The sequence below is a fragment of the Papaver somniferum genome, chromosome 7 (genome assembly GCF_003573695.1).
Source record: "Papaver somniferum cultivar HN1 chromosome 7, ASM357369v1, whole genome shotgun sequence".
Taxonomy (NCBI): Eukaryota; Viridiplantae; Streptophyta; class Magnoliopsida; order Ranunculales; family Papaveraceae; genus Papaver; species Papaver somniferum.
The window spans coordinates 194,447,515-194,475,018 of NC_039364.1; the positions used below are offsets into that span (position 1 = coordinate 194,447,515).

At 35.9% G+C, this 27,504-nt stretch overlaps 2 protein-coding genes across 3 annotated transcripts; one reads left to right on the top strand and one right to left on the bottom strand.

The window, feature by feature from the left end:
• The first annotated feature begins 4,323 nt into the window (after positions 1 to 4,323).
• On the top strand, positions 4,324 to 14,364 carry LOC113299291 (villin-4-like). Of its 2 annotated transcripts, none has more exons than XM_026548294.1 (24): positions 4,324 to 4,655; positions 5,899 to 6,023; positions 6,496 to 6,595; positions 7,201 to 7,269; positions 7,768 to 8,004; positions 8,105 to 8,282; positions 8,371 to 8,503; positions 8,908 to 9,070; positions 9,160 to 9,307; positions 9,407 to 9,507; positions 9,666 to 9,821; positions 9,947 to 10,015; positions 10,373 to 10,441; positions 10,565 to 10,702; positions 11,392 to 11,520; positions 11,656 to 11,803; positions 11,960 to 11,970; positions 12,070 to 12,210; positions 12,320 to 12,445; positions 12,527 to 12,592; positions 12,722 to 13,073; positions 13,198 to 13,388; positions 13,516 to 13,700; positions 13,982 to 14,364. In XM_026548294.1, the coding sequence occupies exons 2-23, from the start codon at positions 5,968 to 5,970 to the stop codon at positions 13,627 to 13,629; spliced, it is 2,895 nt and encodes a 964-aa protein (XP_026404079.1). In that variant the 5' UTR covers positions 4,324 to 4,655; positions 5,899 to 5,967; the 3' UTR covers positions 13,630 to 13,700; positions 13,982 to 14,364. The 2 variants fall into 2 exon arrangements, with proteins under 2 accessions (XP_026404079.1, XP_026404078.1); XM_026548293.1 differs by lacking the exon at positions 4,324 to 4,655 and adding an exon at positions 4,796 to 4,939.
• Positions 14,365 to 14,374: 10 nt separating this feature from the next.
• LOC113299292 (myb-related protein 308-like) lies at positions 14,375 to 15,711 on the bottom strand. Its single transcript, XM_026548295.1, has 3 exons — positions 15,594 to 15,711; positions 15,370 to 15,499; positions 14,375 to 15,245 (listed from the first exon to the last, which is right to left on the bottom strand). The coding sequence occupies exons 1-3, from the start codon at positions 15,709 to 15,711 to the stop codon at positions 14,492 to 14,494; spliced, it is 1,002 nt and encodes a 333-aa protein (XP_026404080.1). The 3' UTR covers positions 14,375 to 14,491.
• Between the last annotated feature and the right edge of the window lie 11,793 nt (positions 15,712 to 27,504).

Below are 27,504 nucleotides of genomic sequence, written 5' to 3' on the forward strand. Positions count from 1 at the left end.
TTACACTAGGAAGGTGCTGATGATTTTGCTATATTCAGAGTGAAATCTAATGATACTGTGGTAAAAAAAGGAAGAAAAAGTAGAATTAGAACCAGAACTTTGAGTAGTGGTTGTTTCTGGTGCTGAATTCCTTCCATCTCTGTCTTCTTTCATTGCTTTTAGATTCAGATTTTGGTTTTCACTTTGAAAATTTTAGGGATCTTGTATTGTCTGGTACTGACTACTTTGTTGCAATTTTCAGCGTGATGCATTGTTTCATAAGAAGCATGAGATTCATATTTCTGGGAATAGTGTGTCGTTGCCACCTCAGAGGTAAAAGCTAACCCTGTTGACTTAATCATTTTTCCTTCATATGAGATAATAATTCTTGAAAACCACATTTATATCTCAATTACATGCCTCAGACAAGGTATAATAATGATGCATTGTCTCCAGATTACAGAATGGTTGGACAGGTAGTAGCTTTTGCTATGTCACCTTCATGTGAGCCTATTTACTATTTTAATAGAAAACCACCATTCTGTAGAAAGAATTTCTCTCTGAGTTGTTTTTCTGCTTGTGTTAATCCCCTCCCATGTATATCTTTGTAGTTCATCCCATGTATATTTGCTTGTAAAAAGGTAGGATAATACTGATTATTAGACTGATTAGATACATGTGTAACTCTTAATTACACAAGTGAGATGCAAGCGTAACTATTAGTTACACATGCTGCTAATAAGATGTGTAGCTACCAGTTACACATGCCAATTAGATGTGTAGTTTCTAGTTACACTTGCTAATTGATGGGATATAAAGGTTATGAATTTGTAACTCTCATTGTACCAGTCAGACGCATGTGTAACTCCTAGTTACACTAATGAGACACATGTGTAACTCCAATTTACACTAGACATATGCATGTGTAACTCCTAATTACTCTTGTAGTTGTTCAATAATATTATTTCATTCTTTTTGTTCATCCAATCTAATTTCTTGGATGTTTATTTTATTGTAGATATGGAAGCATTTTGTAATGAGGAAGACAAGAAGGGAATGAACAATCTCAATTAGAGGATTTCGTGGCTCATTTCTAAGATTTCGTTTTACATATTTAGTATTCTAACTCGTTTATTGTATTCAATAACAACCAATTAATAGATAAACAAAAAAATTATTGTAAATGAATATTAAAGCAATACATATCTTTTTTGTATATTTTTTTTTCTGATGTGTAACTGTTGGCTATACATGCCATGTGCATGTGTAACTTGTGGATACACATGTCATATGTATGTGTCACTTCTTATTACACATGCCATGTGTAACTTTGGGATACACATGCCATATGCATGTGTAACTTCTCGTTACACACTTTTGAATACATAACATGAATGTGTAATTTTTATGCATGTGTAGCTTCCGGATACACTTGCAATATGCATGTGGTCGTAGGTGGTGGTGGTGGTCGGCGACGGCGGGGGTGGTTGGCGGTGGTCCGAGGCTGTTGGTGGTGGCCGGAGGCGGTGGTGGTCGGAGGTGGTTGGTGGCGGTGGTTGTCGGAGGTGGTTGGCGGTGGCTGTGGTGGTCGGAGGTGGTGGGAATATCATCACATTATATTTTAATAATTTTGGGCCTAAATTTAAATTTTATTTAATTATGGACTTGACAATATGCATAAGGGTATCAATGTCTTTTAATAATTTGGGGCCTAGATTTAAACTTTTTTTAACTAGGGGCCTCATATTATGGGTTATTCATGGATTGGGCCTTAGCCTAATTTTCCCTTCTGCAAATTTGCTGAATAATATTAGGATCAATTAACCATTCAGTATGTTTGTGTTCCACCACTTAGTATTATTCTCAACTAATTGATTAATAATAGAGATAAAATTAGAAGCAAACTGAGAAGGACGATGGGAATCAAAAGTAAGGACTCAATGGTCCCTCCAATTTTTTATGTTTCTTCCCATCTCCAATTTCCCAGCAATAGTTGGTTTTAACCACATCAAGACCCTGACAAACACTTTTCATATCTAAGATCCATTGGTATTGAGCTCATCAGAAATAACATTATATTTTGCATAATACTTGTGTTTAAGGACATGAACCACAAAAGCATTAAGATGATCCAACATTCTCCGCACAAACTTAGAAATCAAAGTTAAGTTATCAAACTTTATAATCAGGGCTGACCATGAGAATTTGATGCCCCAAAATAAAATCCTAAATGATTTTTTTTTGTCCAAGAAAAATAAATCTGAACTACACGAATTTTTTTGTTCGTGTGCTGCTCGAACAATTTTGATCTAGCAGTATCACAACCAAGAACTGGACCATGTTTATGGTTGTGATGATAATAATTGCAAAATTTATGAATACCCATCATTAATCAAACGGGAAATTTAATGGGCATATTGGTTACAAATATTTATATTATTTTGTTTCCAATTCATTGACGCATTTGAAGTGGAAAAAAAAATGAACATGATTTGGTTGATAATGTTAATGGCGTATAGAAATAGTAGATAAGCTACATTGATAATGTTAGTGGAGTATAGAAGTAGTAGATAAGCTACATTGAGAATGTTAGTGATTTCAGTCTTGATGTTATACCCAGTTTTAGGACTAAAAGCAACATCGGACTTCTCATAGTTTACATTTTGTCCATAAAAATTTGCTAAAAATTTCTATGATTACATTAAGATTTCATAAGTTCCTTTGAAAAAACCTTGATAAAAACTAGGAGATCAACTGCAAAATAAAATAAAATAGTGCGCTGTAACAGGAGATTTCTGGAGACTTTTATACCATGAAAGAAACAACATTGATCGCCCAAATACCATCATAACATTAGGTTTCTATCCCGAGCCTAACTTTTTTTAGTGGAAAGTAACAAAATATTAACTAGAAAATATAGTACAATAAATTTACAAGCTTGTTTTTATCGAAAACATTGGAAAATAACACTAGATTTTTGTTGGAGATGGGATGACAAATGCCGAAGATTTTTTATTTGAGTTTCTTTAACTATGTAGTCCGCAACTGAGTTATGCTTTCTATTTATATACTTAACCTGCGTTTGAGATAATTTTTCCAAAATCGTGGAGGCTTCTTATATGGTGTTTTCCACACTCCAAGAAGAATCCTTGCTAGCCATGTTAATTGTATTTGCTTTTATTATAGACATGCTTGAAAAAATGTTTCGTTTAACCATGTAGAAAACTTTAGCAATACTTTTGATTTTGCATGAAATGCCGAAGATGTCCACTATGACCATGCTGAGATGTGAATAAAAGTCTCATTGTTCACCGAGTAAAGGATAAAAACATAGCCCATAAAGACTCTTCTTTCTTTGAAGAAGCATCACTAAAGATTATCTAATTCGAATTTGTCTGACTATTTCGGCTCGAGATATTTCTTCTCTGAACCATAAGGGCAGTTCCTATGATAATCAACAAATATTTTTTTTTTCTTGAGCCACATGGATGAACAAACACGTTTTTGCACTATGGTAAATCAGAGTAAAATGAATAGATTTGGTTTTCAAGGGTCCCACTACTATTTCTTTTTAACATAAAATATTTTGTAGGATGGAGTTAAAATATAAAATATTATATTTAGGTCAGATAAAATAAAATAAAATGAGATAAAATAGGATAAAGTGAATAAAGAAGTAGTAAAATAATTGTTGGAAAACAGAATTGTAATGGGCGGTTGTGGAAAAGCCTCTAGCAGTTGAAGAAGATTCTCCCGCAGATTCTATTGGTCCGCGCGATTGTACATTAAGCGCGCAGATAATCTACGACTGCACTCCACAAATCATCAAATTTATTGGGTTGTCCATCTGTTTTTCAAGTTTGTTGAGTCCATAGTGGAAGCAAAGATTTGTTCATTTCATAGGAACCCCCTAGCAGTCTTATGGACATTTTCATAAGGTGTAGGCATTTATAATCATTTCGTGGGTGCCTAATAAAAAGAAAAACGTGGGGATGTCTATTATCCCAATTCTCTATTCTTCCCAAGAAGTTCTCACCTCCAACCTCTGTGGGGGTAACATTGAATACAGTGTTACGGAACGGACCCATGAAAAAACATCATAACATCAACAACAACAGTCAAATAAAACCTACGAAATAGTAATTGGTCCCACAAACTTCAGCCTGTGCTTTCCGTCATTTAAACTTTTATTTTTGGTCCCCAAGACCAAAAGAAAGCACAATCATGGCCGGTGACCGTCCTTTCCTCTTACAGGCTAAAAGAACAAATTTTCCTTTCCTCTAGAGAGAAAAACTAATCCCTTGTTCCAACAACACTTTCTAATTTCTAGAGAGAGAAACCGAAAACCCCGCTGTATATAAACCTTAAAAATTAAATACAACCACAAAAACTAATTGTAAGACATAAAAAAAAACAATTTTTACCTGAACAGGTTAAAAAAAAAATAGATTGAATTTTTCTCGATTTTTTACAGAAAAAGTGTAAAAAAAATACAAATTAAGAAAAAGAACAAATTTTTTGTTGTGTGAGAATTACAGTGAATAATAGTTCATTTCCGTCTCTCCTCATCCCATTTTTGGCTTTCCAATAGTGATAGCCACGCCTCTTTCTCCTCAACTCTTTCAAATCTTCTAGGGTTCTCTCTGTTGGAAGAAGACTAATTCAATCACGAGGAGGTATGTCTTTTTTTGATAATGATACCAAGGATTTATTTTATTTTATAATTATTGTGTTTTTTTTTAATTGTTTAGTTAGGTGGATAGATAAAACTCGACAAATTTATGGTTCGAGGTTAAAAAAAATGATTTGATTATTTTTTTAATGTTTTTACTCTAAATAAATAGTTTTAGGGATCGATCTGGTTGTCATTTTGGTTTGGTTTGAAGGAATTTATTTTTTTTTCTTTGGAAACATTTGACTCAATTTTTGAGAGATGAAGGAATTTGTTTTTCCTCGGGAGGTATGTATGCCTAATCGAAATCTTAATTCAGGGTTCAAATGTTGAGATTCAATCGTAATGGAAAGAGAATTTTGTTTTTTCCTCAGATGTTTTATGATTGGTGTGTGTTTGAGATTTTGTTTCATTGAATGGGGGACTTTTGTTTTTATAAATTTGAGTTAGATTTTATGTCTGCACAGATTTTGATGCATTTTTTTTTGGATTTGTGTAGGATTTTCTGTATTGAAGATACCTATGTTGATTTTATTTTGATGTTTGACATTGATGTTTTTTAATTAAATCATGTGAGAAATTTATAGATTTTCAACTAAGTTCGATCGAATTCATTTTGGTATGAAGTATAACAAATTCATGATTTCGATATTGAGACCTAGATTTAGGACCTGTTCTGTTATTGTATTCATTGACCGGGGAGCTTTTCTAGATCACTATTGTTGATCTCCGTCTTAATTGTTCTCATGTCTGCTCTGTATATGCTTTTTTTCTTTTTTTTTGTAGTCATTATTTGCTGTTGTGAGATATTGATTGCAGCATATCTTTGTGGTACAATTGATTGTAGCATTTTAGTGAAAGATTTGTCCCATTTTACCAGTGATCGAAATTGGAAGATGAGGCACCATTTTTTCATTACATAATCTTCAGCTTTGTTGGAGTAGAAATCTGAGTATACGATCAAATGCTCAATACTCACTTTGTCGTTGGAACTTTGGGTTAGGATTTATTACGGAAGTATCAACATATAAAAAGTGCTTGAAACTAAAAAGATGTATAAGGAATTTTGGATAGTGAATCATATTTAGAACTTAGGCTATGAATTACTACTTCAGATGATAGGAATTAGAAGACAGAAGTGAAGTGTATATTATAAAGATTCTAGTATGAAGTTAACAGAACTGAACTGTACATTATTGCTTTCTAACAGTAGTTAATTTGTTTTATCTTTGTACATTGTTTAACAGGTTACCTCTGGTTCCCTCGCCGAGGCAAGGAAGGCAGGAAATAATTCATTTGATCAAAAGAACAACAGTATGGCTGTTTCTATGAGGGATTTAGACCCAGCTTTCCAGGGAGCTGGGCAAAAAGCGTATCCTTTACATTATGAACTACTTCAATACCAACATTTTTCTTTTAAGACTACCAAGAGCTAGGTAGCAGTAACTTTTTGAGCAAATCAAATTTATCAAATGAACCCTATTCTGGGATGTTCTGAGGTCATGTCAGAAGGAATTAAAGTTGTCTGAATTGGTTAATGGGGACTGTAGGCTGTAGCAGCAGCATATATAATATAACTTATAAGTTACCTTACTAATATCTGAAGCCAAATACTAGAAAGAATTCATATTTGACAAAATAGTTAACTGTTCTGTTTTACGGAAGTAGTAGATGGCATGTCAGGTACCAGAAATTTCAAAAATGTGTCATGGTGCTTAAGTTAGGACCAGTGTCCCTCTTTCATAGCTTTTGTTTTAGGATATGAACTTACATGTATGACTTGGTGTTTTTGTTGATTTATTTTGAAATGGCACACTTCTGTAGTTTCCTTGACATAGATATAGTGGAATGGAGATCTGGCGCATTGAGAACTTCCACCCCGTTCCTGTTCCCACATCGTCCCATGGGAAGTTCTTCACAGGAGATTCATACATTATTCTGAAGGTATTTTCAATTGGCAATATTTAAAAGACATATCTTTTTCGGTCTTAATTATGCTTCATCTCGTATTAAAGTTTTTATTTTTATATACAGAATTAACATGGATATATGTACGATATTTTTTTTTTATTATTATCCTTTTTTTCTCACTTGTCTAGTATGTAAGTAGCTATTTTTTCTCATTTATGTAGATCCCCTTTTATCATTAGAATTTTCTTTCGCGCTGAGTTACATTATACACAGAGTATGCTTTTCTTGATAACTGGCAATTAGGTTTGGTTACTTAATTCTCTTTTCACCGATAGTTTGACACTCCCTTAGATAACAATGTGCTGGTTGTTCACACTTGTAAGAAAGCTTTTGCATGTAGTATATTATGCAGGATGATTGAGAACAACTTCCTTTAATGTAATGTTTATCCATGCAGATGTTTGTATGGAATAGGAATTCTGTTAAACCACTGTCTTTATGAAATTTATCCTTCTTGTCAAAATGGTTTGGATTATTAAGTTACTCAGTTTAAGATTACCATATATACTCTCATCCCTAGTATCTTGAATGCTTCTTTCCTTCATGAAGCTTAAACAATCTGTCATCCTTTTGTGCAGACAACTGCCTTGAAAAGTGGTGCATTTCGGCATGATATCCATTATTGGCAAGGGAAAGATACGAGTCAGGTTAGTTGTCTATTTGGTTATTCCTAACTTTCTAAAGATTTTGTGACCTGCTCATATGTTAACATCTCTGAGATCCTCACATACGCTTATAAAAAGTCCTTCTATTCTGTGGGATGTGGATCTTGTTTTTGGTGGTGGTTATTCTTTTCACCTCATAGATCACGAAAAGATATATCATTCTAAATTTCCAACCTTGTCAAAAAGTGAACAATCTTCGTTACATTTCATGGGTAAGCAAAGTGTTGATAGGGTTAGAAGTTCTCGATTTGGAAGTTTTTTTGGTAAGATGAGCTGAATGTTAGGAAAGCACCTTCAAATCGCAGTTGAGCTAACCCATGGATAACCTCCACGGCGCATTACAAGACACTGTATAAGGATTTTGTCTGCAAAATAAATTGAATAAACTGAGGTTCATTACAAGACTCTGTATGAGGATTTTGCCTGCAAAGTAAATTGAATAAACTGAGTTGCATTATTGGTTTTTTTTTTGTCAAATAGGACGAAGCTGGTACTGCAGCCATGAAGACAGTTGAACTAGATGCTGCCCTAGGAGGACGTGCTGTCCAGTATCGGGAGGTGCAGGGCCATGAAACCGCTCAATTTCTATCATATTTTAAACCATGTATCATCCCCCAAGCAGGTGGTGCTTCATCTGGGTTCAAGCACGTTCAGCCCGAGGAACATGAAACCCGCCTATATGTTAGCAAAGGAAAGCATGTTGTCCACGTTAAAGAGGTAACTTCATTTTCCACAGATTACTTACCTGTTTAAAAGTTTCTTTTCTGCTTCACATTTATATGAATTTGCGGGATACCTTGTCTCTGTTTTGCTTTAGGTTGCTTTTGCAAGATCAACACTCAATCACGATGACATTTTTATTTTAGACACCAAGTCTAAAATCTTTCAATTTAATGGTTCTAACTCATCCATTCAAGAGAGGGCTAAAGCTTTAGAAGTTGTCCAGCACATTAAAGATACTTATCACGATGGGAAATGTGAGGTAGCTGCTATTGGTAAGTGGTTATTGAACTTCAAACTAACCGTGATTCTTTTCTATGAACCAGCAGAGATTTAATTTATATTCATGGTTCCTTTATATAGAGGACGGGAGGTTGATGTCTGATGCTGAAACTGGAGAATTCTGGGGATTTTTTGGTGGCTTTGCTCCACTTCCAAGAAAAACTGTCTCTGAAGATGATAAAACTGTGGAAGCTTCTTCACCTAAGCTTCTCCGGTGAGTTCTTTTACTGGGTACACCTTTGATGTATTATGCAAACTACCTTTTGTAGCATAGTTTCCATGGAAAACTAGTAGAATCTATTATTTTTCATGATAGCAAGCTTTGTGGTAGAATTTTTTTGTTCTGCTAAAACTTCTCAGTAGGAATATTATAATAATTGATACCTGTTCTCTTTTTTTTTCTTCTAATAAAATGGTTCTGAATAACTTTTCTGGAATGAAGAGTGAATTCGAATCAATTAAGAGTGCCATTAATTTGAATATTGCAACTCCCTGGAGTTACAACTGTAAATTAAGAACTCTTTTTCTTATAGAATTATTTTTGACAGCAAATTCAATTGAGAATTAACAATTTGGATATTTGTTCTTGTGTCTAACAAGATTTTTTTTTCTTTTCAGCATCACCAAAGGGCAGACAGAACCTGTTGATGCTGATCCTTTGACAAGAGAGTTGTTAGACACAAATCATTGCTACATTTTAGATTGTGGTATAGAAGTATTTGTGTGGACGGGAAGGAATACCTCTCTGGATGATCGAAAAACTGGCAGTACAGCTGTTGAAGTAATGCCTTTGTTCCTTTAAAGTGCTTAGCTACTTCTATATTATATTCTTCCTAAGCTTGTTATCCTATACTGATTTTCGCTATGCAGGAGTTGGTTCGTGGCCCCGACCGACCAAAAGCTCACGTTATCCGTGTTATTGAAGGATTTGAAACAGTTGTTTTTCGATCGAAGTTTGATTCATGGCCTCAAACAAATGATGTAACTGTATCTGAGGATGGTAGAGGCAAAGTTGCTGGTGGGTAATTATTATGCATGTGAATTTCCAATCTCGCTTTATCTAACGAAACCTCTTAGTCTAGATTTTAATTATTTTTTGTTTACACATATTTTGTAGCACTCTTAAAGCGCCAAGGATTTAATGTTAAGGGCCTTCTAAAGGCTGCTCCTGCAAAAGAAGAACCTCAGCCATATATTGATTGCACTGGAAATCTTCAGGTGCTGTTATAGCTTAATACGTCTTTCGTAGCTTAAACTTGTGTGGAAGAAGTGAATGTTGATAGTCTTTCCAGTTGTATACAAATAAAGCATAAAAAATGCTTTCTCAATATGCCACATTTCAAGTGCTAATTATGGTCTCCAGTTTGGATGCACAGGTTTGGCGTATAAATGGCCAGGAAAAGACTCTCATACCATCTGCCGAACAGTCCAAGTTTTATAGTGGAGATTGTTATATCTTTCAATACTCATATCCAGGCGAAGATAAAGAGGAGATCCTCATTGGTACTTGGTTCGGGAAGCAGAGTGTTGAGGTAAACGTTTCTAGGCAATTGAAGTCATATTTGACTGCAGGTCATCTTTCATTGGAAGAAAAATAGCTATATATGGAAGATTGTGATATTATTTTCGAATTACAATGCATCTCTTACTGATACAGGAGGAGAGAACTGCAGCAATATCACTGGCAAGCAAGATGGTTGAAGCTTTGAAGTCTCAGGCAGCACAGGTATTACTCTGCTTTGTTATGGTTTTAAAGGTATTATCCATGAGGATAAGGTGGATAAACAAGATCATTGAGTGAATATGATTGAACCAATCAGTGACAAGATTAAGTTAAGCTTGGAAGGGAAAACCTTGTTGACTACCCGCGCCTCGTTGCTGCAGTCTCAAATCTCGAAATAATCATGTCTGGTGTGAAATTATGAGATGAAATGAAACTTAGGATCGATTTTATTAGTTCAATATAGTGTTTGTATTCCCTGGTCAGTTGTTAGTTTGTTAGTGGTACTAAGTTATGTTATTTTTTCTTAGACATCAGTTATGTGTCTCTATTTGTGATATACCTTTCATTATCTATGCACAGGCTCGTATCTTCGAAGGAAACGAACCCATTCAGTTTTTTTCGATCTTTCAGAGCTTTGTCGTGTTCAAGGTTTGTTATCTAAATTGTTTATGCGGGAACAAATTTGCCCGCAGGTCTTGCATAAATGGGCCCATTTATGAAATAAAAATGTCTTCATTGATTTCTAAACAAAAATGTACGCCACACTTACAGGGTGGGGTTAGTTCTGGGTATAAGAATTACATTGCGGAGAACGGAGTAGCTGATGAGACATATTCAGAAGATGGGGTTGCACTATTTCGCGTTCAAGGTTCTGGACCTGAGAACATGCAGGCTATTCAAGTTGCACCGGTACTTCTAGTTCCTTTCTTACTTTTTTCTATTGACCAAATTATGATTTCGATAGAGAGATTAAGTTTATGTTTTAGTAGAAAGCATTAACTTTCTCGGTTTCCAGGAAGTAGTAGGTGAAAAATTCAGTAATACACTAGTACCACCTTTTGTTATGTCAGAGGTTTTTTCGGGACATCATCTGTTATTTTGCATTTGATGGTTCTTCATAATGCAATATTTTGCAAAGATTTTTCTTCCTTGGATTGTGATCCAAGGGCTGATTTTCAACCAGGACTATCTATCCCCTTACCGAGGGTAACCGGATATCGTTGGACTTCAAACTCTAAGATGCTGTTTATAATGTTGATTCCCAACTAACTCTTGATGGGTTAGCGGTTCCTGACACCTTACTGACATTCTGACAATCAAACCCCTGGATATGTGAACCATATGATTTAGGATGCCTTTGGGGCTTTCTGACCTGGGATTGAATATCCATTCTCATGTTCTTAGTTTCTTCATGTGTTATCTGAACATTTATCTTTGATATGTACCTTATTTGCAGTTTGCATCTAGTATCTAGTTAGTTGTTTATGCACATTTAATATAAATTCCCCCACTCAAGTGACTTTTTTCTGTAAATAAAAGATAAAAGATGTACTTATTTCATTTAAAAAGCCACTTTAACTTTTTCTTCTTTCATTCAGGTGGCTTCATCATTAAACTCTTGTTACTGTTACATATTACATAGCGGTTCCACAGTCTTTACATGGTCCGGGAACCTTACTACGGCAGATGACCATGAGCTTGTAGAGAGACAGCTAGATATAGTAAAGGTTTGTGAACAAGATATACTTCCCTAATTGGTGATAACATTGCCAATTTCGATATCTGAGTTGGTGATGTACAGTCACTTTCTTGCTTCTCAATCCAATTATATAAGTAATACACGCTATTTTGTCCATCCACAGCCAAATCTTCAGTCAAAACCACAGAAAGAGGGCACAGAAACTGATCAATTCTGGGAGTTGCTTGGAGGCAAACTTGAATTCCCTGGACAGAAAATTACAAGGGATGCAGAAAGTGATCCTCATCTATTTTCATGCTCTTTCTCAAAAGGTATTGACCAGTTTAATTTCTATATTTTTCATTGTAACCTTCATCTATTGTCTCTGACGTTTGTTACATTTTAATTTTTTTTTCTTCTTTACTACATTGATCTAACATAGTTGGTTTTAATTGATCAAATTATTGGTGAACACTCTTGGACTGAAGGCAATCTTAAGGTTTGTATATTTGTTTTTTTTTTCTTACTCCATCGCCTTGGCTAAATTAGAGAACATGTCAAATAAAAATCTGGTTTTGCTTGTTGTTTTACATTACAGGTGTCAGAGATATACAACTTTTCCCAGGATGATCTGATGACTGAAGATATATTCATCCTAGATTGCCATTCAGACGTATTTGTTTGGATCGGGCAACAGGTTGAATCTAAGAGTAAAACTCAAGCTTTGACCATTGCAGAGGTATGTTTTTCTTGAATTAAAAGCTATCTAAAGTCTGAATTGGTTATGTTTTTCTTCATTTGAGTTTCTGTATCTTTGCTTTTTTATTTATTCTTGTCTTTCAACACAGAAATTTATCGAGCAAGATGTTCTCCTTGAAAAGTTATCTCGTGATGCTCCAATATTTATTGTAATGGAAGGGTTTGAACCATCTTTCTTCACACGTTTCTTCACCTGGGACTCCGCCAAATCGGCTGTAAGTGATTGTGAAATTCAATAATAGGGGTTACAGCAATCATCTAAATATTTTATTTTTCTAACATCTCTTTTCATACAGATGCATGGAAACTCATTTCAGAGGAAGTATTCGATCATGAAAAATGGAGTTGCTCCAACCCCAGATGTAAGAAGAGCTTCACCTTTTATATACTCTAGACTCACATCCTTGCACTTTTTTCATCATTGTTTTGGTTTCCCTTAATTAGATTATGTAACAAACTATATGATTCTCATCTGCGATTTGGTACGCCAGAAGCCCAAGAGGAGACCTCCAGCATCATATGGTGGAAGATCAAGTGTTCCAGACAAATCACAGCGATCCAGAAGCATGTCTTTTAGTCCAGACAGAGTCCGTGTTAGAGGCAGGTCTCCAGCTTTTAATGCACTTGCTGCTACATTTGAGAGCCCTAATGCCAGAAATCTCTCTACTCCGCCTCCAATGGTTAGAAAGATCTATCCAAAGTCCGTTACCCCTGATTCGGCAAAGCTGGATGCAGCAAAGTTGGCTTCAAGATCAGCGGCCATAGCAGCTCTCACAGCTTCATTTGAGCAACCAGCACCACCATCACCAGCAAGTGCTCCATCCAGAATTCCTAAGCCTAAACGTAAGAGTTGGTTGATATTCTTACCTTTCAATTAAAAAAAAAAGAAAAAGAAAAAGCACTTGACATGTTTCAAAGGCTTGTAGATAGAAATATAATTGTGTTTATTTGTTTGCCCTGGATGAAGCGAGCCCTGAGACTCCAAAATCAGAACCAACCTCCAATTCAATGAGTAGTAGAATAGAAGCCCTAACTATTCAGGAAGATGTGAAAGAGGATGAAGCTGAGGACGAGGAAGGACTTCCTATATACCCATATGAACGTCTGAAAGTGTTTTCAACAGATCCTGTTACAGATATTGATGTAACCAAGCGAGAGGTAAACACAATTTGAAGATACATCTTAGTATAGTAGTTTCCTTCATCTTATAGATAGACTGATTCATATAAACAATACATTATTATAGATTTTTCCCTGATAATATGCAAATTTGGTGAATGTATAGACATATCTCTCTTCAGAAGAGTTCAGGGAGAAATTCGGCATGGCAAAGGATGCTTTCTATAAGTTACCGAAATGGAAGCAGAACAAGCTTAAAATGGCACTTCAATTGTTTTGAAGTCTCCTATATCTTTCAAATTTCTTTTTGGCTCCTGCAAGCAGATGGGGAGAAGGCATGCTTGCCAATCTGTAAGGATCTCTCTTTCATTTTCTTGGTTCTGTGGCTACATTAGGTTTATAGTTTCAATGTGGTTTCTAAAACTGGGACTTACTCCGTAAACATAGTTTGTAATCTCAGTGCTAGAGAACTAGTTTGGTATTGGACATAGATTCCAAGTGACCAAGAGAAAATTTAATTTGGCAACACTTAATTGTTTAAAAGTTGGTGTAGTATCTTCAAGATGAGCCAACATTAGCGTTTTATTTCATGAAATGAAATCTAATTTTTTTTGTGTTTCTTTTTAATGAAGGGATGCTAAATATTGTATTAGGCGTGAGGGGACAGCAGTGCCTTTTTAGCTGCTTCTGCTCCCAAAGAAGCTGAGTTTTCATGGTTCACGGACTGTTACCAGGTTTTCCCAGTTCTCCTTCCATGTTTGTTTGGATTTCCATTTTTTTCCCTTTTGATTTTTTAGGTGTTTGGTATATCATTATTCTTTCTGGTCACAGTTTGGTTGTGAGCTTGCAATATTTTTTGTTCTATTATTAATTTAACAATTGTTTCTAGCAGTAAGTAAAAAAAATGAAAATGTCAAGAAGGCTTGGTTGTAGCCAGAAACAACATAGAAATTGTATTTTGTAATTGAGGATGCAAGGTGTGTATAGCAAGGTGTAAAAGCATTTGGTGCCAAAACCAGTCGGTCTTTTTTTTTTTTTTTTTTTTTTTTTTTGTCGATAATGAAAATTCTTCCTTTTTTTTCCCAGTTCCCTCTTGAATCCGATTATTGTAATTTCATTTTTTTTTACTATAAATAGGTAGTTTATTCTTCCAATGAAATACGCTTGTGAATACTGAGAGAAGAAAATGCGTTTCTATTCCCGGAAACCTTAGTTCTCTGATAAATCGGCGATGGGTTCCAGCTAGGAGAAACGTGAAAGCTTGGCTTGATTTTCAATCGAAAAAAATTACAGTTAGGGCCCAACAAACCCCAAATGCGTTCTTCCAAAAAGAAATCATCATCGAAAGTATCCACAGTACCAGCAGTACTACTACCAGCAGTTGTACAAGTAGTACTTTTCCCCTCACCAACAGTATTATTATTGATCTTGTCTTCTCCTTCATCAATGATAGCAGCTGGTACCATAGTTTGATTAATATCATCTCCATCGTTAACACAAAATTTGGTAAACAAAGAAGACCCATTAGTGAAAGAGTCCATAATATTATTTTCGCACCACGAACCGGCTTCGTCTCCGAAGGAGTACTCAATTGATGGTAGTACTAATACCTTACCAGAACAATCTATAGCTGAATGATGTCGTTTTTGAACAATCTGCTGCTCCATGTTAATCTTCCTGCTCATCCATGAAGAATTTCTTGAAAAGTTTATTGCTTGAGGTTTTATGACTATAGTAGCAGTACTACTAGCTTTTCCCAAGGTGCGAATTCTGGTACCGCCAACTCCCCTAATTTGATCTGATGAAATATGTCTTTTGTTATTGAAGTGAGTGTTCCAGAAGTTCTTGACATCATTTGCGGTTCTTCCCGGGAGTCTACCAGCAATCATTATCCATCTAAAATTTGAACATTTGGATCATAATCAACATGAGAAAAAGAAAAGAAAACTGGCTGAATAGATAGCAAATAAACTGTCAGATGTTTAAGGGCCGGAAAGAGATTTCCAGTTTAGTTAGTTGCCTGTTGCCTAAGAGCTTGTGCATTCTGCCAATAAGATCTACTTCATCCGGTTCAAACTGTCCTCGTTTGATACAAGGCCGCAGATAATTCAACCAACGAAGTCTACAACTTTTACGGCATCGATTTATACCTGCAAATAGTACTTACAGTTTTGTTAAATATGTTTGCATTCTCGATTACACTTATTATAAGTAGAGGGGAAAATTAGAGAAACATGATAGTACCTGCTCTAATAGGAACTTGATGCCATTTTCCTTCGCCATATTTTTCTATACATTTTCGAAGAAGATTGTCTTCTGCTTCTGTCCACGAGCCTTTTCTTAAACCTCCTGGAGAATCCATCTGATGCTGTATCTGGTCTCTACTTGATTTGCAGTACTGCTATGTATAAAACATATATAGCAATTCCATGGTACCTCTTGGAGGATCCACGATATATGGTCACACCATATTTGCAATACTGCTATTTGTATGAAACATTGGGGATCCACTTCACCTCCTGGAGGATCCAGGCTACTTGCTTTTGCCATAATTGTATTCTGTGCATGTGCACATGTACTTCGGGGAGTTGCACACTGTGCAGATACAATATTTTTTTCATAATTTTTTCAAGGAAAATATACGATTTTAAAAGATGAGCGTGGGTGTGGGCTACCAGCCTACCACAGACTGTGGAGTTATGGACTATAACACAAGAACGATGTCTCTTCAGCAGTACAGGTCCTGATATTTTGGTGGCCCTATGCCTTTTTATCTTTCTTTATATTTTCGTAACATTTTTTTTTTTTTCTTTCTCCTTCATTATTAAGTAGATAGCGATTACATTTGGGTATTTGGTATCGATGGAGTCGTTTAGAGCGTCCACAGTGGGAGAGTAAACCCAAATATTTGGTCTTTTGAACAGACGTAGTGGAACGTATTATCGATCAAATTTTGATCAACGACTAAAACCCAGAGTATATTTGGTCTGGGACCAAGATTAAACCCAAATATAGTCGAGCGTTGGTATACTTCGCGCCCCACCACCAGGCGGACATATAGTGCACGTCCCACATCAGGCGGACATATATTCCACGCCCCACATCAGGCGTTGGTATAGTCTACGCTCCACATGGGGCGTACGCAAAGTCTACGCCCCATTTTTTTTTTTATTATTATTTTGTATGGGGCGGGCATTATACCCCCGCCCCATTCTTTGTTTTCAAAACCATTTTAGTGGGGCGGGCTTTATACCTCCGCCCCACTTCTTTCATTTTTTTTTTTTTTAGGATCTACCCAATCAGGCGTTGGTATAGTCTACGCCCCACACCAGGCGAACGTATAATGTACGTCTGACCAAATTTAGTCTTTCCACCGTAGCGTCACACACCATACTAAACCCAAAATTTGATCTTTTTTTCCCTCTTTGGTCTTTGGTTATACTCGCACCACTGCAGTTGCTTTTAGGACAATCAAATTGAGGAAGTTTGGGACTGCCTTGTCCCAGATTTTTGTTAGCTTGACTTCCATTTGCTGCGTGGTTCGCGAGGCCATCCGCCGATTGGTTTCCTTCCTTATAGTTGTGTTGCATGGAAAAAGTGGAATTTGGTACATTTTTTTTTATTATTTCATCTATCATTTCTGATATATACCAAGGCAGTGTAGTAGGAGAGCTCGAGAGCCGAAGGTGCTTCTCTGAATCCGTCTCAAAAAGAACTTTTGGCCATTGCATTTATGTTGCAGTTCTGATTGCCAGTAGCATGGCCCAAGTTTCAACTGATAACACAGTCGTAATTCTTAGTGGTCACGCCAATGCCAAAACTATTCTCGATTCCTTATTCCTGCAAATGAAACCTGCACATGCAAAACCCGGTGTCCTCTGGCTGCTCTATCCATGTTGAGTTTTATCCAGTTCATAATAGAGGTGGAACAGACGACTGAAATTGTCTTCGTAGCTTTGGTGCCATCAAGAGGATTGTTAGACGGAGGATCACCCGATATCACTGGACATAGGTTTCTTTCGTGAGTTTCTCTGTGGTTGGCATGCGTCTGTAGAATGTTTTACTCGGTTTGGGATGATTATTGCAACGTGTTGGAGTGTGTTCAGCTGCCACATACGCGTGATGGAGATAAGAAAGGGATATTATTCCCGTAACTGGCAGAAAAAGGAATGGAAATTAACTGGAGTTATTATCGACAGCCAGGGCCGGCTTATGAGGTAGGCAGTATAGGCGGGTGCCTAGAGCCCCAAATTATCAGGGGCCCCAATTTTTTAATTTTTTTCTTCTCGCTATGGTTAGTTTGTAACATTTATAACTGTCAATAAAGCGTTTAATCACTTTACAGATAATTGTAACAGTTATAATTATTAGTAAATACCATGTAGCATCTATAAGCGTTACTGATTTCTTAATTTTTTGATATCAGTAAGCAACTTTCGGGGAACTTTTTGACAAAATACAAGCTGATTACCTAAATCTAATTAAAATTCTGAAAAAAATTAAGCGGCCTTCGGCCGCATCGCCTGGTTCCAAATTGTCACTTAATTTATCTCGTCCTATAAAATAATTCTAGTTTTATCTCTAAATTAGTGACCTATAAAAAAGCCTCGTAGTTTTAGTTCGCCTACGGTACCCAAATCCTATAAGACGGCCCTGTCGACAGCTAGAGTTATTTTTAGGTATAAAAAAGGTGCCGGGAATGTATAGAAGGGAGATAGACTTATTATTTTTTTCCAAGAGTCATAATGGCATAACAATAAAGTCTTCATGGTTAAATTGGAAGTCCTTATAGTCAACAACTTAAATCATGACGACTCTTAACCATGACCATGAACGTTATATTTGATTTTTGTGTATATGTTCTATTTTACAGGATTAAAGAGATCAAGAAAGAAAAATAATATGTGACCGCTCCTACTTCAAAACCTCCACGCAAAGATAAATCTTTAAGGGAAAATTAGGGGCATGCCCTAAAAAATAATATTCTCATTATCAGGCCCACAATTAATTTTAGGTACCGTGACACCCATAATTATTTCCGTGACTCATAATCATATGAAATTTTGAAAAACGTCTGCATAATAGGTTATGCATCAGGGATATAATTGACAACGCAACTTGGATATAACATATCTAAAAAACCACGCCTTGGAATTTTACAAATTTTATATCGCTGGAAATCTTTTTAAGAGAGCTACACAACGAGTACAAACAACAATATCAATTTTTGGTTTTTCACGAAAAAATCGGAGGTGATCATCATTTTAGGCAAATTTTTTGAAAACTTGATACATAACCATTATGCAACCACCAAAAAAGGATGCATAACGCATTATGCAGACGCATAACGAATTATGCAACCATTACCTCCACTGCATAACAAATTATGCATCTATAACTAGTTATGTAGCCATTGTATTAGTGCGTACATAAAAAAAAACACATAATGTATATTTTCTCGATGCATAAAAGATTGTGCAATAATATTCTCGATGCATAATGCATTATGCAGCCGTATTTTCGGATGCATAACAAGTTATGCCTCTATTTTCGCGACTGCATAACATGTTATGCAGATATTATTGTAGGTGCATGACAAGTTATGCAGTCTTTGTTTTTGTTGGTTTTAATAGTGACAAAAAAGTTGCTGCATAACGTGTTATGCAACCGTTTTTTGAACTGCATAACAATTTATGCAACAAATTTTCTAGATGCATAATAGATTATGCATCCATTTTTATAAATGCATAACATATTGTATAGTTATTTTTATAAATGCATAACATATTATGTGCTTTTCTTTCCCTGTATTGCACAACAGTAATCCGTGCTTTCCCTATTTTTATAACAGCGACCACCATCCAAACTCAACTTATGGTACTCAATATGACAACCCATTTTCTCAACAACATAACTTGGACAAAACCAGAAAGCTAACAGAAACAGATTTAAGTTCAGCCGACATCAATCAATTAAGTACAACAATAAAATCACATAATAATCGGCTACAATCAAAGACACTCTAGTACACAAAACTAGATACTGAATATTCTTTCCAACATGTTTTCCTCTTTCTCTCGAAGAAGTCACGTCAGTAAAAATATATGAACACTTGGAAATGCAGCATTAACCTCCATATATGGGAAACATAAAACTTAGACATGAAATAACATTTTGAGTTTATTTGCATTGCTTCTGTGTGATACTTTTCCAGGTCGGCATCGAGAGCATCTGCAGACACCGGTTCACTGCGACCTCCTCTACCACGACCACGTCCCCTACCTCCAAAACCACGGCCTCCTGCAGCACCTCCTCGGGGTCGTGTAATAAGTCCACCCATTCTTCCATGTATATTGTTCCGTAACAATAGACAGTAAGTAAAATACATGCTAAAGTAACCTCTTTTCAGTAAAGTGAATAGACAACCGAATACCAGCAAACTAGGAAAAGAACATGTGACGCTCTACATGTTGTACCACCAAGGCCACAACGACATAAAATAAATAAATATTAAAGCCATGACTGGGCATCAACAGAGACACGTTATTATTATATGTGAAGGCATGTGCAGTGGGTAGAGTTATACACATGCGAAATACATTGTTCAGTACGCAGACATCGGACCAGAGCTCTTAATATCACCAAAATGCATTTCACATTTTTGTTGTGATGCATATTTCTAGAACCAAAAATAAGCTATTCAGTAGAACCAAAAGAAAAACATTTTCACTGTGTCAGTAAAACAAATGCTAATGAGCAGTTGGATATAATGATTCCCCGTAAACACAGCTTAAAGAAGATCCCAAGAAGAAAAAAACTTAGTCCCCCCAGTAATTTCTCTCTATTTCCCATTTCCCTATTATTCCTTGTTCTTCCATTAATCTGAGATTCTAAAAGTCTTCAAATCATCACATCGAGCATCATAACATACTCAAATTCATTTCAAATTCACACCACAAAATTAAACCTCTCACAACCATTTCTACTTCAATTAACAACAAACCCATTGACAATTGATCGATTAAAATCGATTTCACACAAAATATCAATCTTTTACAAAACCCTAAATTATCTTACCTTTTTCTTATTCTTCCAGAGCTCAATCGACTTCAACACCATCACTTTCTCTTAATTCATCAAGCTACTAAACTTCCTAGAGATTATACCAAATCAATTTAAGCATATTTTAATTGTAAAATGCTAAAAATAAAAGGCGGCCAGATTATAACGAGATCTATAAATGGAGATAGGTAACCATACCATCACTGATTGAAGCAGGAGCAGGTGCTTGAGTCGGGTGGAAGATTAAAACGAGATCTATAAATGGAGATATGTAAACATATCATCACTGATTGGAGCAGGAGCAGGTGCTTGAGTTGGGAGGAAGAAGAAAATGAATTGGAGAAGTAGTTTTTCTTTTGAAAAGAGCAAAACAGAATTTCATGAATTATGGGTTTGGGAATAATTTTTCTAACTAAAATGGGTGCGCCTCTGAACTTTTTTGTCGGTGGGTTTCACAGTGACCAAAATCTTAAAAATGGGTGTGACTGTAGTTTTCACAATCTTTAAGGCTGGTATATATATCGTGAAAACGTATGAAAGAGGTACCGTTTTCTATCCGTGAAGCCACACAACAAAGTAATGACTTGTCGAAATCCTTTTCTTCTTCTATTCAATATATGAATTCAGACAATGACAATGAAGTTAATTACAGAAGAAAATCTCTCTGAATAAGGTGGTGGTAATGAAGAATGGAATTCAAGTGGATGGTGATGGTAACGATGATGGGGAAGGGAGTGAGTAATATGAATTAAAAACCGAATAGGACAAAGACAAGCCAAGAAAAAAAGTCTAAGGATGGAGTTATTAAGCATCAGGTGGAGGATATAAGCAGCAAGATCGGGGAAGGTTTTGGATCAATACGTCACATTGTGAGGATATCCAATCTGTAATGCCAACATCATTTTGCATCGAACAATGACTCAAAGATAAAGATGAAAGAATCTCTTATTTTTGGATTACTCAATTGGTTACACGACTCATGGTATATATAGAGCTCAATATTCTCAATATAGGAAAGACCTATAAACTAGGAAATAATATATTGTAAATAAAGTGAGTATATATCCTATAAAATACACCCCCCCAGTTGGTGCATAGATATCACACATGCCCAACTTGTCCAGAAAACTTAAGTACTGCTTACTCGATACTGAGTGAGTAAGGATGTCAGAGAGTTGATCTTCAGAACAAATCGAAGACAACTCAATAATCTTCTTGTCCAGCTTCTTTTTGATGAAAAATCTATCAATCTCCACATGTTTAGTACGACCATGTTATGCATGATTATATACAATATCACGTGCAGCTTTATTATCACAATACAAAAGAATTGGTTCTTTAGGAAGAAGCCTCAAATCCTTGAGAAGAAACTTTAACCACAAAGTTTCACAGATACCATTTTCCATACCTCTAAATTCAGCTTCTGCACTTGAATGTGAAACAACATTTTGTTTTTTGCTTCTCCATGTAACTAGGTTACCTTCCACAAAGGTAAAGTAGCACGAAGTAGAGCGTCTGCCATCTATTTCTCCTGCATAGTCTGAATCTGTATATGCCACAATTCTTCGACAATTTTCATTTTCAGAGAATAAAATTCCTTTTCCGGGAGCAGACTTCAAATACCGCAATATACGTATAACTGCATCAATGTGTTGCTCTCCTGGATTTTGCATAAATTGGCTAACAACATTGAGTGCATAAGAAATATCAGGCCTCGTGTGTGATAGATACATCAATCTTCTCACAAGTCTTTGATATCTTCCTTTATCAACATGTACTTGATCAGGCTCAATATATAGTTTCATCCTTTCTTCCATAGGTGTATGAACTGGTTGACATGCTGACATGCTTACTTCTTGTAATAAATCAATAATATATTTTCTACGCGACAAGAAAATTCCCTTAATATATCAATCCCAAGAAAGTATTTTAGGGAACCAAGGTCTTTAATTTGAAATTCCTTAGATAAGTAGTTCTGTACAGATCTCCTCTCTTCTGGATCATTTCCTGTCACCACCATGTCATCCACATATATGATGAGAGCTGTAATTTTATCTTTAGTTTTCTTTATGAAAAAAGTATGATCAGAGTTACTATGACATATCCAAAGTTCCTCATAGACTTGGTAAAGCTTCCAAACCATGATCTTGGGGATTGTTTCAGTCCATACAATGATTTATTTAACTTACATACCTTTTTACTATGGGATGAAGAAATAGGAATACCTGGCGGAATCTCCATGTACACTTTTCAGATAATTCACCATGCAAAAAAGGCATTTTTACATCAAACTGATGTAAAGGCCAGTCCAAGCTTGCAGCTAGAGATAACAATAATCTTACTGTGTTAATTTTAGCTATAGGAGTAAAAGTTTCAGTATAATCTATCCCATAAGTTTGGCTGTATCCCTTAGCAACTAATCTTGCCTTATAGCATTCAATCTCACAATTTTCCTTGTATTTAATCGTGAAGACCCAATGACATCCTATAATCTTTCTTCATTCTGGAAAATTAACATAATCCCAAGTACAATTTTCTCTTAAGGATCTCTATTCTTCTTGAATTTCAGTATTCTGATCCGATACTGTATTTCATGTTTTTGTTTCTTCTCTTGAAAATTCTTCATCTCTTATAATTTCTTCATCAGCGGATTGATTGATTATATCATCCGGGACAGTAATAATAGATACATCAGTATCAGATATATCGTCATCATACTTAAGAGTATGAATTTCCTTGTGGTACTCCCCCTGAAGTTCAGACTCATATGAAATATACATGGAACCTTCATGAAATACAACATCCAAAGTAACAAAGATTCGTTTGGTTGGAGGATGATAACAACGGTATCCATTTTTTGTTGCTGCATATCCTACAAATACACATTTCTTTGCTAACCATACACCCTGCAACCTCCAACTTTGACTTGAACCTCATGCATTATTTACGCAGGCTAATTGTTGGTGACGGTTCAGGTTTCGGTATCGTGCAGCAGCGTATTGCAACTTTACCTATCAAATTCGGTGGCCTTGGAATACTTACAATGACTGACGCTGGTGCTTATTGCTATCTCTCATCATGTCTCCAAACCCGGCATCTCCAAACCACCATTTTGTCATGCTTTGATGTTTTGGACTCGTGCACCAATTACCAAATCGCTTTGCAGGATTACGCACATGCCTGTGGGTTATCTCCATCCGACTGCAACATTGACGAAGTTGTCCCTCAGTTCATGCAAAAAATTAGCAGCAAAATACTTCGGTGTTGTTTCGGAAAATCTACCCACAGACTTTTCGTTAAGATAGCGTGACTTATTCTTATGGCACAGTAACAGGCTACCCCATGCCATGGACTTCCTCAAAGAAATTCCGATTAATGGACTAGGCCAAGCTGTTTGGCCTCGGTAATTTCGTGATGTACTCGAATATCGCCTCGACATACCTCTCTTCAACGGCGATATCCTATGCTCCAGCTTCAATAGACCTATGAATGCCTTTGGAGATCACGCGCTACACTGTGCCAAGGATGTCGGGATTAAATACCGACATAACCTCGCAAGAGATGTCTTAGCTGATATATGCTACAAAGCTGGTGTACCCGCCAGAAAAGAGGCCTCCTTAGGACTTCATCTAACTCGGCCAAGGATCTAAAACCAGCAGACATCCTTGTACTCAATTGGGAAGGTGGGAAGGATGTTTGCTTTGATGTCACATGTGTCTCTCCCTTCACTAGTGCTAGTACCCGTAGCTTCACTCCCGGGCATGCAATTTCCATGACAATCAACCGCAAACGCAACAATTATCTTGACAAATGCTCCACACATGGATATGGCTTTGGCTTTTCTCGCATTTTCTACTCTAGGGGAATTAGGCGGTGACACAATTTCCTTTCTGAAAAGGTTAAGGAACTGCCTCACTAGTTACGATGCGAATCATAAGATAGGCGTTGCCCTTTTCCATAGACTAGGTATTGTTATACAAAAAGGGTTGGTGCCCAGCTTGTTTTTAGGATTCCTACCACCGACTTGTAAAAGACCTCTTGTTGTATTTTCCTTGTTTTATTATTATATTATTATAATATAATAATAATAAAATAAGAAAAAGAGGGGAGGGGAGGGTCGGCTAGAACCGGCACCATTGCCGGCGGCTAGCCGTGTGGGCCCACCCTCACGGTTATTTTATTTTATCTCTTCCTTTTCCTTCTTTGATCAGACTTCCAATCTTAGTTCTTCCATGGATGCTTTTTTTGAGCATTATCACTAAATACACCCGTGCCTCTTGCTCGGGGCTTACTCGGGGTGCCCCAAATGTCCGAAAATTAAATACCCATCACTTTCCATGGAATTCGACCTAGAAAATCCATGGATCCTGAGTATGTGAATATTTAGGGTTTAATAAGTGTACAATTTCTAGGAATTCAATCCGATGAATACTGCGACTAGATTTAATTAATTTGTATATGTATAGGAGCATTTAGATATGATGTGATCAACATCATAGATTGTTCTGGGTTAATTCAGACACCAGAGATGAATTCCGAATTAAATAAAAATGTGCTGAGTCTTTCATCTTTAATAATTTTTTAGATGTGATTTTACGAATATGACCTTCATAAAAAAATCTATCGAGAAATATAGGTCGTTGATTAAAGTGAAGTTGTGTTTGTTTGTTTAGTTAAAGTCCATCTGCACCGTTGATTGGTAGATCATACAGATTGTGCGAACAAAAACATGAATTCTAGTTCATGACAGCTCACTGTTGTTTAGAACGATATGTATTACTCCCCCAAATGGATCCAGTTCCGTTTAAGGGTGTGAGCCAACTACTCAGCCAGGGCAGCGTTGCTTTGTGTAGGACACATAAAAAGTACTATCAACATGAGTCACAGGATCCTCTGTCCTTAGCCTAGGAATTCAACACCAACTATCTCAAAACTGTTTTTTTGTATGTCCAGTTTGATTACAATGGGCACACTTGAGTGTAGACTTGTCCACCTCCTTTGAATGTCTCTGAAAGGATCCCTTTTGATTCTGCCAGTTCCGAGTTACCATAACAAAAGGTTCAGTTTCTTCTGATTCTTTAACCATGATTGTACGTCCGACAGATTCATGACGAACAAGTGCATAACATAATTTCAATTCAGAAATATGATCATTTCTCAGGATTTCACCACATATCTGCTCAAAACTTTCATCTAACCCAACAAGGAAGATATGCACCATTAGCCACTGAATTGATTTTCAATAAGTTTCAATATCATTTGTATTCTCCATAACCACTTTATTACGATGATCCAACTCTCCAAATATTTCAGTTAGCTCTCCGTAATAAATAGAAAGTGCTCTTCCATTTTGTTTTGCATAAAATGCTCGTTGATTCAGAGTAAATACATGTAGTTCATCATCTCCATCATAAAAGGCTTTAATAATGCTTCCAAAATATCTCGAGCAGTGGGTAATCGAATATATCTCTTCATGATTTCTGGTAACATGGACATCAACAACCATCTCTTGACTTTTTGATTATCTATGTGCCACTTTTCATATCCCTCATCTTCTTCAGTAGTTTTTTTTTTGTCTTTCCTAGAACAAAAGAACTTTTTTCTTTCTCAGCGATGTGCATTTTCATGATTTGTGACCACAAATCGTAGTTGGTTTCATCTAGAATAATTCCTTCCTTGAATGCTGCACCTTCAGATTGAAAAATATGGGGGGCAGATTTGTTAGATGTTTCCATCTTCTCTTTATGTCTTAGTTTTCCCGATTTGTCGTATAGTTCTGAATCACTACTCATGATTCAAGAACCCTATCTCTGAGATACCAAGTTCAAAGATAAAGATAAAAGAATCTCTTATTTTTATATTACTCAATTGGTTACACAACTCATGGTATATATATAGAGCTCAATATTCTCAATATAGGAAAGACCTATAAACTAGGAAATAATATATTGTAAAATGGTGAGTATATATCCTATAAAACGAAACAACAATAACGGGTGTTCACAACGTCACACGAATTTACATGTTCATAATGATTCAGTTGCTCTTACAAGTTCACAGGCTCAAACAACTATGCATGAGAAAACCATATCATCATATCGATTAGTACTAGGTGCTGACAAGCATCCATGTTCATTTTTGAACATGGAGGGTGAATTCATTGTTGTTGGTAAACTGGAGTTATTGTCGAGATTATTCCCATGACTGGCAGAAAAAGGAAAAAAAATTAACTGAAGTTATTGTCGAGATTTAGAGTTGTTGTTAGGTGTAAAAGAGTTGTCGGGGATGCATAGAAGGGATATAGAGAGATTGGGGAGCCAACAGAGGCGTAGATTCGAAGAAAGAATAAATTGCAGAAGAGTTTTTGCTGCTTCCGCTGCAGTGAAAAACACGAAGAACAATTGACATCCAAAGACTGTCAGAGTGTTGTCATTTATTAACAGTACTGGTAACAGTCCATTTGGGACATATAATTTGAATTTGCAACACATCTTTGTAACAGTTGATTTGTAACGACAGAAAAGCATCGCAAATTCCGGGTTTGATATTTTTTTTCCTCATCGTTGTAAACACTTTTGAGCGATTAATACATATTTTGAGTGTGTTTCCAATATGAGGAGTTATATCCCATGGTTGAGGCTTCGTAGGAAACCATTTTATTAATAAATATGTGATATTTTATATTTAATTAAATTCTACAATTCATTTTATGATTATTTGCATATAATTAAAATTGATTTAACGATTTTTATTAATTAATTGTGTTTTCTCTTGATGGAGCATATTTGTTTAGGGCTTTTGATGTTATATGCTTGCGGTTAACATATATTATTTTAAAAATCTACTATAGGCAATATTTTCAGAATCACTTTGAAAGTGACAATTGCATGAATATTGTTTTTAACTAAATCACATAAAAATTGGTTAATGGTGGAATCCTTTGTCTCGGTTCTCTCATATAATTCCGATATCGTCTTTGTTTAATTTTGTTTATTTTAGCATTAAAAATTAAATATAAAATCCAATTCCTCGCAGGTCTTAACGAACTTTTCTTACCACTGCAAAAAACCATGTCAATTTTTGGCACCGCCGA